Source organism: Brienomyrus brachyistius, chromosome 9 (assembly GCF_023856365.1).
Source record: "Brienomyrus brachyistius isolate T26 chromosome 9, BBRACH_0.4, whole genome shotgun sequence".
Classification (NCBI taxonomy): Eukaryota; Metazoa; Chordata; class Actinopteri; order Osteoglossiformes; family Mormyridae; genus Brienomyrus; species Brienomyrus brachyistius.
In genome coordinates this window covers 29,724,241-29,738,073 of record NC_064541.1, presented here as the reverse complement: position 1 = coordinate 29,738,073, position 13,833 = coordinate 29,724,241, and the positions used below count along the sequence as shown (strand labels likewise).

At 46.5% G+C, this 13,833-nt stretch overlaps 1 protein-coding gene across 1 annotated transcript; it reads right to left on the bottom strand.

Annotated features, from left to right (window-relative positions):
- Positions 1-8,710: 8,710 nt before the first annotated feature.
- Positions 8,711-13,053, bottom strand: cited4b (Cbp/p300-interacting transactivator, with Glu/Asp-rich carboxy-terminal domain, 4b). The gene is made up of 2 exons (XM_049025904.1): positions 12,859-13,053; positions 8,711-11,578 (listed from the first exon to the last, which is right to left on the bottom strand). Exon 2 carries the CDS (start codon positions 11,558-11,560, stop codon positions 10,862-10,864), a length of 699 nt encoding a protein of 232 aa, XP_048881861.1. The 5' UTR covers positions 11,561-11,578; positions 12,859-13,053; the 3' UTR covers positions 8,711-10,861.
- Between the last annotated feature and the right edge of the window lie 780 nt (positions 13,054-13,833).

The following is a 13,833-nucleotide window of genomic DNA, read 5'->3' as shown; positions in this document are numbered from 1 at the left end:
TCTATCTCCTTTGTCCCGCCTAAGAGAACGATAAAAATAACGATCTTCATTTAAGTAGCACTTTTTATTCCTGAAATGCAGCTCAAAGTGCTTCACATGTGGGGTTAAAATGCAGAAAATTGCACAAAAAACAATTATGGCGATGCAAAAGGTTGCTGAAGTGGCAGGTTTTTTTCTGAATGTGCTTTATTGGTGCTCTGCAGGGCCAGCTGCAGACGTGTGTGTGCTTCAGTACGCCACGTTTCGGGCTGAGGGGGTGAGTCACCTGAGGTCTTACTTTAAGCTCAGACTGCCAGCCTGAAAACTGTCGTCTCTGAGGAATGAGGAAATACACATTTCTGTTTCACAGCTATGTCATTAATACACCTCGCTGGACTTAAGACTCAAGGGTTACTGAATTATTTAACTTTTTTTGGCTGCTCCCCTCATACTTCTGCTAATATGCTGCTGGAAATGTATTTCTGGAGTGCACAGTAACCTGTTTTTAAGTGGACACTTAGAAATCACTGGAACATTTCGATTTGACGCAGGTGTCAGCCATCATAAACGGCGCTGGCTGCGTTTTCGTGCAAAGCGGCTGGTAAGGATGGCTGTTCAACATGTGGCTTGAAATGAAAATTTGGGTTCCGCGTAGGAGGCAGAGATCGATTAAGGTGGACGATCAAAGGACTGCAAAGTTCACTGCAGACGTAAATTCAGCCCGATTTGCCTTGTGCTCCTGAGAGAAGCTGGGGACGTCTCACTGAACAGTGGACTGTTGTGTAATCTTTGGTTCAGGGTCAGTTATGATCGCACATCTCATTTTCTCGGTTTCATTTGCACAAACCGCCATGGCAACAGTGGAACCCTGATCATGAGAAATCTCACTGCACCCACCTGAAGTCCCAAATCTGTTGCTGGTTGGGTGATATCACTGGGCCAGGTGGCCGTGCGGTGGGGCGCTAAGACTGGTCTGGCCATGCCAGAGAGGTGGCATCTAGCAGCAATATTCTAGTATTCAGCTCATGGGGTGTGTAGCTACTGTAGAGGAAGTTCACGATTCAAATGATTTGCAGAATCAGTAGCAGCCTGTACCTGTTGCGGCATGTTCTACGGGGATTTTCTCCAGGCACGACAGTTTCTCTCGCCATCCAAAGACGGCTTTGATGAAATGGTGTCTAATTTGCCCTCTGTGTCTGATGGCGCCTGAGTGTGTGTGCCCTGGTATAGACGGCCATCCCGTCCAGAGTGTCCCCTGCCAGAGCATTCTGGGATAGGCTCCAAGCACACTGTGACACCGCACTGGATCAGCAGTTATGGAAAAGGGATGGACTTCAGTAACGCAAGTGCTTTTGTTTAATGGTCATGTCTCAAAGCAGTCTCTGCCCGAGATATACAAGATGCCAGGAGTTGAGAATGGTGTCATCTTTTCTGCACCATCCATCTGCTCAAGCCCACGGTATTTGCTGAGCTGTTTGGATAACCCACTTACTCATTAAATCCCACTGTTCCTTGCACCTTGACCAGCTAAGCAGCAGTGTGTTACTGCTAATGATCAGAATAGGTTCCAGTAATGAATGCTTTACAGGTGCAGAGAAAAAAAACCGATGCAAGATGCTACTTTTTTTAATCTGTATTGTATGACCACTCAGTAGAATGATTGGATTAAATCTTTAGTTAATTAGAGGTGTATTTTGAGTGACGTCGGTGGTCCCTGTGTTGGTCTGCACCTGCTTCCGAGGGGATGCCCCTCTGCGTTCACGCACAGAGCATGCTGGGCTTCCTGGCAGCAGACATCATGGCTGGGCGGCAGGCTCCCTTTGGAAGGGCAGGCGCCGCACATGTGCCATCCAGGTGGTCGCGTACAGCTTCTTTCCCATTAGCAACTGGGCAGAAGCCTGTTGTTGGCATGCTGGGAGTGCAAGCAAGCATGCCTGTTGCCCTAGCAACCGGTTTCTGCAGGGTGAGGTGTAAGACAATGCACTGGCCCAGTGAGCATGTTCAAATAAACCCGTATTTAACAACTCTGAATAATTGTATTTGTTTTGGGTTACTTAGATACAATCACTGTAGTTTAGGATCACTATGATTAACTCTGTACTTCTCTAAATTTTACTCAACTCATTAATTCCATACTGTGTCACACTGGATGCACTTATGGCCAATTAAGTAATATCCACAGCCACAATGTGCCCAAAGGCAGCGTGATCTAGGGGCTGCTGGGAAGCTCAGATTGCCGTGATGTTGCCATGTTCGGTCAGGTTAGCTCAGGGTCTGACACCCCCCCCCCCCCTTCCCCCAGCACGTCCGGTAGATTTAACTCAGAGGCTGCAAAGTACTTGTCAGCATGTTCCATCAGATCATCTCAGGCACTGACATTACTGTGTCTGATTGACTCAACTGAGTGGCTGCAAAGTCTATGTTATGTAAGCACTCGCCATCAGTTTAACAGACTCAAGTGATTAGTCAGAAAACTAGACTCACTAGATCGTAATGTGCCAGGCTCTGCCCCCAGTTTTCTCGAGTATACTGATCCTGGCCAGGAATTGCATAGCTACCTAGGAAACTGCTACAGACACTCATTTTAGAAAAGTGAGAAATAATCAAAACAATTTATTTGCTGCGTAGAAATATACCACATCATTTACAATTCAAAGCGAAACACAGGGATCTGTCTATCGCGGCCCATAACCAACATGCAAAATAATACAAAGGGTCAGAATAATGCGTACCGATTAAGAGAGAAGCCTGAGGGGATGTGATCACAGATTTTAAAACACACAACTGTGTGTTTCAGGCTACAGAGTGACTCCCCAGCCATTCTGAGTACCTCCTTTAAGTAAGTGACCAAATGAAAGAATCCCTTTGAATAGAGAAATAACTTGATCAAAGACCAAGTGTAACCAAACAATTCCCAAGGGACATTGCAGTGGACATGGAGATGTCAGCTATCAATTATAAACAGTCCGATGGCTAGTTGGGAAAACTGACACCGGGGAAGTAAGGTTATGGGACAAGAAAGTGGAAGAGCTTCCCAGCAAGGTAAGCCTAACAGTGTCTTTATGATAGATAACACAGTGTTTAAAGACTGAGACCATTGTACCAGTCACATGCCACAAGTACCCAGGGTCTTCTTGGAGTCAGCAGCCTCACAGATGTTTATCCATTATCATCAGATTAATGCTGAAACTGGCCATACTACTGCGGCAAGCTTGCTGATGAGCCCAGATTTGTTATGGACACCAGATGGCGCCATAACGCATCCATCAGCAGAACTCTGAAAAAAGGTGCTAGACTCAACGTAAGTAAATCTCTCACAATCCGGTAGGTGAATGCGGTTGGGAGGATGCAGTCCGGACTGTTACATCACCTCCCAGGGCCTTGCACATTGCCAGGTGTGTGACTGATGGCTCAGTGGCTCTCCCGTCACTTCATAAACAAGGGAAGATGTGGTTTGAGCGCCCCCTATCTGTGCTTGGTTTCAGACCTCCCAGGAGATTAAACTCATCTGATTAACACGGTCCTTCATTTAGTCTCCCTGCCTTTTGAGGATTCTTATCTAGAACAACTGGAACAAGCATTTAACTCAAACTCTCTGCCGTAGTCTCCACTGGATTATAAATATTACCTAGCCCACTATAATTTGTGCATTCTATTCTCTTATGGCTTTCATCCTCTCTGCTATTTGGCTTGTTACTGTAATGTTGACATTATGACTTGTGTGTGCTTGGCCATGTCACTGCACCCACGGATAGATCTTTCAGAGATGAGGACTGGCCAGTATTTCCTCTATTTCCTGTGGCCTGAGTGACTCAGTTATGGGACAGGGGCCAGCACGGGTGGCATGTTTCATTGTGAGAAATGCAAAAAAAAAAATCGTTGTGTTTTTTTGTCTCCATCGCTCTCCTCTGCGCAGGCGATGGCAGAGAATTTCACATCAGAGCGCGGGTTCATGTGGTTGGCTGTGAAGAGGCTGCACTCCAGGCGAAGAAGGCATGATGTACTGTAAATCTAACCACATCCTAACAGCGAAAACAGGAAGCAGCTCCTCAGGGCCTCTCTTGACTGACCAAAACCACCGACGTAGTAGATATGGAGGCTGCCTGTGTATCAGTGTTGCACGTCTGTTCATGCATGCGCATGTCTGACTGCGTGCTCTATGCATCCACACGGATATGTGTTTTTAGGACACACACCTATGTACATACAAAATGCATGTATGTATAGATGTACAGATAAACCAAAGCACCCACAAAAAAACCACAAGTAAGAAGTCCAACTTGAAAGACAGAGGGCTCCATCTTAGCCTCTGTGGTGAAAACATTGTATCGAATCATCCTTTAAAGGTGTTTACCCCAGTGTCTTACAGGTTACTCTATGGATTAACTCTCACTTGTCTCTCCCCTCCCCCCAACAGTGATCACACGTGTCCGAGTCACTGTGACTGGCCCTGTTAGCATGCTGTGCTGCTCTGTGACTCATCAGACTGTTTCCAAGGACACACACTCTCCCACATCCCTGCGGGGGTCTAGCCTACTGCTTTTGGGGGGGGAGGGGTTGTCCTCCCCCTGTTCTGGGGTATGGCATTTCTGCAGTGTCTCGACAAACCTTGAGCAGATATGACCCAAAGGCGATGGGCTGACATCATCACTTAGTTATTGTTGTTTTGACTGGGCCAGGAAATTAATGAATTGAGTTGCAATGGAACCTCTTGTGAAGTAGATGCTTGTTGCTAATGGTAACCCATTTGCCAATAAGATGCTGCCCTGGTAAGATCTCATAGATCTGTGACTGTACATCTGTCAGTTCTGTGGTATCTCTCTGAGGAAGGAGAGGGGAGAATGGAGTAACCCAACTGTTATTCCTAAAGACCTGCAGGAGAAGGAGCTGTTGTACAGCCAATCGATTGATTTCTTTGTAACCCGACACCCCTTGTGAAGTCATTGGGGGCGGGGACTTGGTTCTGACTGTGCCCTTTTCCCAGGAGTCACTGGTCTTAATCAGCATTTTGCTTTGTTTTTTGCCAAGGGAGGAAATTTATGTCAACTTGGAATTAGAGGCAGCAGCATTTAAAAATTAATTATTCAGAATTAAGCCCCACAAACCGGCCCCTTTGTTCATTGTCCCTGCTACCCATTGCTGGCTATATTGTGTTTGGGGGGGTCTGGTAGGAGTTCATCATTGACGACATGAAGGGAAAATATTTATGTAGGTTACATTTTACATCAATATGTTTAACCATGTTTGCTGTGTAGTGTAGCAAGATGGGAAATGGTCTTCTGCTCAGATGGTAACGTGTTTGAGTCCAAAGAGAGTCCACTACCCCAGATGTCCCCACAGGGCAGAAAATATTCTGTAAAAGATGAACTGTCTGGTTGCTTTAAACCCAATGAAATGCCCATGCATTCTCTTATGGTGCTTAGGTGTCACTGAGTCTGTTACAGTCAGATCTAAGTAGAACACAGAGGAGGAGGAAAAGGAAATGAAAGAAATAAAAGTATTATTTTTAGACAGACCAAAGAACTTGGGATCCCAAAGAGAAGGACCCATACAAGGGGGGCTGGGAGGCTGCTGGGGGTGCGGGTGCTGACACACATGGGGCTGGGGGTGGGGGACGCGGTGTGGGGGAGGGATCCTTGAGGTGACCTTGCGGACAGAGACAGAGGAGCGTGGCAGTCTATCAGAGGAATGCTGTTTGTGATTATGCGTGCTGGTCTGCACACCTATCCCAGAATCGATAGGTCTAAGTCACTGGAATTCTTGACATGTGGGCTTAGCTGGTACCAGGCATGGGGGTGAGCTCAGTGACTGCTCTCCATGGAGGACCCAGCAAAGACTCGAGAGATATGGGGGGGTGGGTAGCCTTTGTTCACGCTGAAGTCAGTGGGGGGGGTGCTGCAGCTGGAATGCCTTTGCTTCAGACCATGAGTGGCTATACCAATACAGCAGCCCCCACGCACTTCCAGATTTGAGAGAAAAAGATATCTACTGAAGTCATAATCCTTAACAACTAGCTCAGCTGTCCAGGCCACCTGCAAGCAGCAGGTCCCTTCCCCAAACTGGGCATGTATGGTGTGCTTAGGCCTTCAAGGATGAGCTGGATCTATCAAGGGTGCGAAGAATGGCCGGGCCAGCAAAACGGAATGAGTGCCGAAGGGGGTGGGGGATGGGGGGGGGGGGGGTGCTAACATTATTGACTTGGTTTCCTGGTTACTGCTGCCTGCTCTGAGAAGCCGGACGAAGCCCTAGAAGAAAGCCCAAGGGCAAGCGGCAAGGGGGTGTTACCCCAACAGGGCATGTCTGAACCATGTCTTTCCTGGGGGGGGGGTGAGGGGGTGAATTGTCACAAAAGAGGATGAGTTGTTGATGCTTGAACATCTCTGGTAGGGAGCAACACAGAGAGTCTTCAAATGGCATCAGCATCTTGCTTACTCATTCATTGCAGCTGTTTCCCGATGGGAGGCCATGGAGGTGACATGCAGCTTGCATTGTGTTCTTTGAGGAATCAAGGAATGGTCGTAGGGTGAAGGTCGTATTAAGCGGCATGCGTGACAGACGGTACACTGTAAACATGGTAGCAGGGTAATGAGGAAGTCCTTCAGGACAGGCATGTCAGGTCTGGGTGCCACTCTGCTGCTGATGTCTCTTTTTTGGTGGGTCACCTTGGTTACTGTTCCATCGGAGCCGTTGAAGCTGTTATAGGTTGCAGCACAAATCCCAAAATGCTTGCAGACAAACTGTTACTAAAACCCAGTAAGGATACCACTGGCAAGCCAGGACTTGAAGCCTCTTGTTCTCAGCTAGATTTTTTATTATCAATTTTGCTGGTATCACCTCCCCAGCACTTCTAAGTTAATTTTTGACTTTTGTTTTAACTCCAGCTATGGTTTACCATGATAACTGCCATAGGACAAGAAGAGTTTGTTGAAAGCCTATTGTCCTGCCCTGTTTGCTGTATGCAGGATCAAAACAGATGAGTGCAGGATAAACATTTTTGACACTACAGAGGCTCCAGTAGAGAAGGCTTGCCCTGCGTGCAGTGCACAATGGAAATCCGACTGCAGTGTTGACTCAAGCCGGCGAGTGGAATTTCAGCATAGCTTGATCATTGCTGACCTTTCAGGTTGGGGATTCCTAGTTTTTATTCCTTCCCGTCAGTGCTGCTTCGAGTGCTCAAGATTCGAGCGAATGTCAGGATTGGTGGAGGACATTGAGCAACCCCTGCGTTTGCCAAGAGCAAAACAAAGAACAGAAACAAACAAGTATGGATTACGGCTGAACACACCCTCTTTTGTGTATGCCTCGTCTGGGCTGTGTGTGGGGGGGAAGCTCGGCGCTGACACAAAACAAGAGAAGCATGCAGAGAAACACAAGCAGCCTTCAACCGAACCTGCATTTGAGTAAGTGATTTTTGTTGTGTTGAACACACAGCAGTGAAGCATATGGTAAACAAAGACAAGAGTGCTTGCCATTGCTCATCTCTGTCCCCCCTGTCCATGCTTAGCACTTCCTTGCCGAGTCTCTGAGTTGGGTGCTGCCCAGTACACCCATTGCCCAAGCCACTGGCAAGCTTGTACCCAAGCTGCAACTGGCAGTCTCGAGGAAAGCCTCTTTCCCGTTGGGCCAAAGCCCAGGCAGCAAGGCCAGACCTATCAAGCCCAGCGTCCAACTACATTCTCCAACAGAATCTACTGTGCTTTTTTTTTCTACTGTCCTTTTGCTCAGTGCATGATTAGGACAGGCCTGGTAGAACGATTTCCTCTGAGCGTCCAGTTTTAGACAGATGTGGCTGAGTAATGAGCAGTTGGGAAGGGTTTCCGATAATGTCTACAATGCATTGTGGTCAGTGAAACAGCACAAGAGCTTCTTGCATGAAAAGAGGAATACAATAAGTGATATTTTCAGGCAGGAATTTGTTCAATCTACACCATCAAGTTTAACCACATGTAGGAAAGTGGTATCACCCCAACCGCTGAACATAAAACAATAGTCCCTACGATTTAAGGCTATTTGCTGTGGCAGTAGGTGTCATTGTGGAAAAGGCTTGCAACCAAAAGGCTGTAGGTCAGTTCCCAAGAGGAACGAATCTTGTACTCTTGAGGAATGGTCAGGTCATGAACTCCTTTGGAAAAATAGACATTGTTGTGGCACACTGACTCAGCACCTCCTTACACCTCTTGAGTCGGTGGCTCAAACACATTCTTTTGCACATTCTTTGTGTGGTGCAAGTCTCCTGCAGTAATTCCAGTTTCCTCCCGCAAGTCAAAGACACGCAGTTAGGCTAATTGGCATCTCCTTACCGGCCATAGACCGTGTTCGGATCTCACCATGGGCGTCGTCGCCATTAAATCTGAGGGGGATGTGTCCCCCTCACATTTCATAATTATTCATTTGGACCCACACACATTTAACATAAAATATTAATTTAATGCCAATGTGTCCCCCCCACATTCAAAATGCTTCTGATGCCCCTAGATCTCACCCACAGTGTACCCCTCCCTTGTTCTCTAAAAGTGCCTTGGAGTGGTTGATCCCTGCAACCCTGTTCACGATAAGAAGATGGAATATGGATGGATGGTCATCTATATTAGTGGATTAAATGAAAGATGCATAATTCAAATAAGTGATGAATAACAATGATGATGATCATCCCCATCCCATTAAACTCTTGACTAACAGACACCAGATGTGTGGGTTGACAGAAGGTAAGAATATGAAGCAATGATCTGGCTTATTCATTAAATAAATATTTTATTATTATTGCTGAAAATAAATACATTTTTTTTCCCAAATAAAATCAGTAACATGAAAGGGAACACTAAACAAAGCGAAACAGAGATTGAGAAAAAGGTTGGGGGAAGGATCAAAAATGCAAGTGATCTTTGTAGAACTTCAGAGAACCTGGGAAGTCCAAAGAAAGAGACAACGACCTATAATGAAACCTGCCATGTTGACACATCTGATGGCAATAGCCCACAATTACTCAGCCTCCACTCTGCAGATTCCCATAGTGAGGTGGCTTCCTGTTCACTCCTGACCTATGCTGAGGACCCAGACCAGAAATGACACAGGTCGGTCTTATCACTCAGTTCCTGCAGAACCCAAGATTAAAGCTCAGGCATGCTTGGGCCGAGAGCATACGGGATTTTGGCAGCACACAGAATGTCAAACCTGCTTAAGCCACTCTAGGACTAACCTTTGTCGTGGTCATCAACACTTTGCATCATCCAGTCACGCAAGCACACACCTCTGCTTCTTGACCTTCCTTGTTTTATTTTCCAGTAAATCATGGCTGAGGAAGACCGTTGTCCTTACTCTTTATGAAAATACTTGCAAGATGCAGCTACAGAACAGTGTAACCACTGAGATGGTACTGGGGCAATTGGGAATTCATGCCTATGAACTAGAAATAGCAATGGTGTTCAGTATACAGGGTCGGTGACTAGTGTATAGAAACACATGGCCAAGCAACTCAATTTTACATGGCAAACACAAACCAGCTTCTTGAATTTCTCCAGGGGAAACTGATGATAATTCAAGTCTTGGAATCTACACTGTCTTCAGCATAGATGTCCTCAGGCACCTGGTCTAAGTAACCTGCTGACAGTGGTGCCTCCAACCTTTGTTATCTGGGCTGGTTGAGAACAGCGGCATCGCAAAAGCATCTCATACAACGTTCACCATCATGAACCACACATAGGAAATTGGCAGCGTACCAGAGGAAAATAAAGGGACTAGTTGCAACATGAGACGATATCTTAAGTTCCTCGTTGCTCTGCCAAAGTTGACAGGCGAACTCCGCAAGCCAAACACCATTCACGCCCCATTCTGAAGCTGGGCTTGTACTCGGCTAAAAATACCAGAAGTTCTGTGCTGGACACCTAGGCAAATTTCCTTGCTTGTCCTAGCAACCAGTGGGTTGTTTTTTAAGAATATTTTTCAGCGCTGTGGTTAATCATATCAGTAGAAATCGTACAAAACCAAAAATTCCTGGCGAATTTTTCTACCTTTCAGTAATGACCGTACAAAATCAGTTGTTTAACCAAGCCACACTGATCCAGTAGGCCGTCATTATGACCATATCATTTTTATCCTAAAATTAAAAAAAATTAAAATCACTGGAATCCTTAGGCCCTAACCACGATAACCAAAGCAATAAATATAAGGCATTTGCTAACCTAAGCGTGAATCTATGAAGTTATTCCTGTGCTAGATTTGGCTGTGACACCTGCACAAAGCAAACAGCTGAGCGTGAATATCAGTGCAAGCTAAAGTGTAGAGGCGGTATTTATGGAATGCATCAGCAGGTGTACATGTGTTGTACAAGAATTGGGTTTGACGTACAAGGCCTCAACTTCTACATGCATGACCAAAAAAAAATACATACCAACCCCATCCCAAAATGCTGAATCGCCCTCACTCTTCCCAAACACCCCCCCCCAACCCTTCTATTTAGCATGTTAATCACTTGGTGTGGGGGATTGAATGAATATAATTTCATAAACTGCAGTAGAGTCTGATTGTTTCAACTGAGGCAACACAGTGTGTATATATATATATTGTTCCAAGTGGCTTCTGAATCCTGCAAGGAGACGTTACATTCATCCCATATGTTCAGGGGGAGGAAGGCAGACGAGGCTGAGGAGCACCACCACGAAGTACCGAGACGTCCTCCAGGACATGTGGTTGAAGGCATCTTCTCCCTTTTCAGTGTTTTAACTGTTTACATAAAACACGAACGTGCGTGTGCCAGTACACACACACACACACACCCACAGAAACACACAAGCACGCAGGATTCCAGGCTGGCCTCCGCTTGTTCCCGACCTCCAACCAGCCTTGGCCCAGGGTGACCCAGACATGGTACCTAACCCCGAGACTCTCAACAGCTGACAGTGCTGGGCTGCTGTTTGCTCACAAAGTCTGAGATGAAGTCAAACTCGTTCTGGCCGAGGAAGAGCTCTGGGAGTTCCTGAACACGGTCCAAACCCAGCTCAACAACGAGAGAGGTCAGCACCTCCTCGTCAATCAGGTCCGTGTCCATGACATTGAGGCCCAGTGCCGGGCCGCCCATGTGAGGCATGCCGGCCAGCTGAGCGGCACCCACCCGGTACTGCGGTCCACCGCCCATGTGGTTCCCGTTCATGGGCATGAGGTGGTGTCCATGGTACGGCGTGTTGAGTTTCTGCAAGTGCATGCTGGCCATGAGCTGCTGGGAGGTGAGGCCTCCACCCATGTACTGCTGCTGGGGGGCCTGGACCAGGTGATGCTGCTGCTGCTGCTGCTGTGGTTGCTGCTGCGGGTGGTGCTGCTGGCCATACATCATGCCGCCGGACATCTGGTGGTGGTGCCCCATCTGAGCTCCGTTCACAGGCCCGTTCACATTCGCCACCATGCCCATCCGCGGGCGCATGCCGCCGTCCATGCCACCCTGGGATCCCCCACCATAGTGCATCATCTGTCCAGTGGGCATGCCGCGCATGGCGGCCTGGGGCCCATGCTGCTGGGGCCCCGTCTGCAGGCCGCCGCTCATCCCCATCCGGAACCCATGGTTCATGGACATCATCATGTGATCAGCCATGGCGTCTTCCTCCAATCACTGATCAGAGAGAGAAAAACAACTTTACCGTTTAAGAATCTGCAAAAGGTGGAGACACTAATATAACACAGACCCTGGGACAATCCTACCCAGTTACCCTCATGAAAATTATTGTCCATGCTGTGTTCTGACTCATCAGATAGCTGTGTGGGTCATCGGAAGGAAATTTTAAATATCCACCACACTATTTTTGCTAGGAGTCTGAGAAGTAGCCTACTTAACGTGGTAATTAGCTGCGTAATACGCCAAAATGCACGTACACAAAAGGTATTAAGTATTTAAACCCGGCAGAGCACTACATTTCACTAAACATTGCGGCTTCGACAACGATGTTACTTGTCAGCAAAAGCGGTGTCACAGTGCTGCGACAAAAGGTCCCTACGGCCATCCACAGCAATGGATACCGGACAAAACCAAATGTGCTTAACTGATCAGGAACAAAATATACACACAACATGTGCACTAGCTGCTTGAATGAGCAGGGAGGATAGAATGTCTCCGTCATCCACGTTATTGTCACGTCGCTGTTTCCCAGCCCCTTTCTTACAGTTTTTTTTTTGCACTACAGTATTTAAAGTCGCAAGCGCACTGACTCGACACGGAGTAGATAATCTGACTCAGTGTGGTTCTTTCCCGCGGGGCGCTTTCTTGGAGGAAAAAAAGAACCGAGATCAGCAGTTTCCTTCCAATATTTCCCTTCTTTACAAATACTATGTGCAAAGCAAGCAGGCAAGCTCCTCCGTAGCCACGGCGCAGGAGCCCCGGTATGCGGTTCTTTGTGCCTGAACGAACGGGGCTAAAATTCAGCGACGGCTGCACGTTTAAAAGACTCGAAACGTTCAGCTAACAGGCACGATCTTTTGGACAAACCCTTAAAAGTCAAGCTTCTCCTGTACCTGTAATGCACAACTAGTATTTTTTTATGGCAGGCTCTGATTTAAGAAATAATACTGTATATATGCAACAAATAAGTAAGGAGATGAAAATGTCACGCGCACGACAAGACCACATAGGCACTGCAAACAGGTATAGCGATATTTAAAGCCCGTTTAAGCATGAAACGCAATTGTTATGGACAGTCTTACCCAAAGTGATTAACCACTAATTTTGCAATAACGTTGATGAATTATTTTCGCTTTAAAACATGCCGTTTTACAGAGCGCCACGTTAAAAGTGATTCGGAAGACAGGAAAAAAACGGAGAAGCGAACAATGGATCCTCCACCTAAAGCAAATGAACACAACCTCGGCCGTGTATTCCTCTTCATAAAATATACATACCGGTATACGTTCTTGTTACAAAGTTCACTGACTTTGTAATTTCAATGATATTTGTTTCTTTAAAAACTGCACGGCGAGGGTCCGCTGGATTAGAACATATATTCCATGGGGTTAAGCTTCATACTCGAGCGGGACCGCAGTACAGAAAGCAGGCATCGACTCTTGAAACGACTGCCTGTTTTCTGGGTCAACTCAGGGATTATATACACTAAAAGCTCGGAGGCAGGCGCACAGGAGAGGTGGAGCCAGCCTTCCCCTCGCATCCTTTGTCGCGATTGGCCCCACTTTAATAATTGTTCAGATGAAAACGTGTGGGATTCTGTAAAAAACATATTACCACAAGTTTCCTCCTTTTTTTTACCCCCACCTCCAAAACACACAAGTTGGCTACGTCGATTTATTTGACAGTTGTTGTTCTGTATTATTTTTTTTTTTGCTTCGCATTATGAGAAAAAATAAATGCAATTTGCAAAACACGTCCAGTTGCTTAATTACGTATATTTTTTATAATGTCCATGCACTCACCATTGTTTGGTGTTTTGTAGTGCCTCTTGAGACATTTTAAACAGTTTCTTTTTTTTAATTCGCCAAATAATAATTTGTGTTATATTAAAATGTTGATATTAACGGCATATCAACCGAGACCTGGTGCAGTTTCGCTTTAAATCATCATGACTTTTCATGCAGAACTTTACACGGCACGCATTTTGTATATGAGGTCCAACATGCGCACCAATCGCGTGAGCCCTTGTACCCTGACAGCCTTTCCTGTTTGTGTTTGAAAGCTGTTTCGGTACTACTGGTCTCATGCCGCTCCTGGGGCAGCGTGTCAAACATGCGATTATTGTTCAGTTTTCCAACCAAATTGAATGGTGATAGAGATGAATAGACTATATATAGAAAATCAGCCGAATGGGGGGAGGGGGGCAGACCTACAAGCAGTACTTAACCCAGCTGGTCCCAGGCAAAATGCCT

Bases quoted from the DNA above. Each gene is read 5' to 3' on its own strand.
- cited4b (XM_049025904.1), bottom strand. From the start codon at position 11,560: ATGGCTGATCACATGATGATGTCCATGAACCATGGGTTCCGGATGGGG.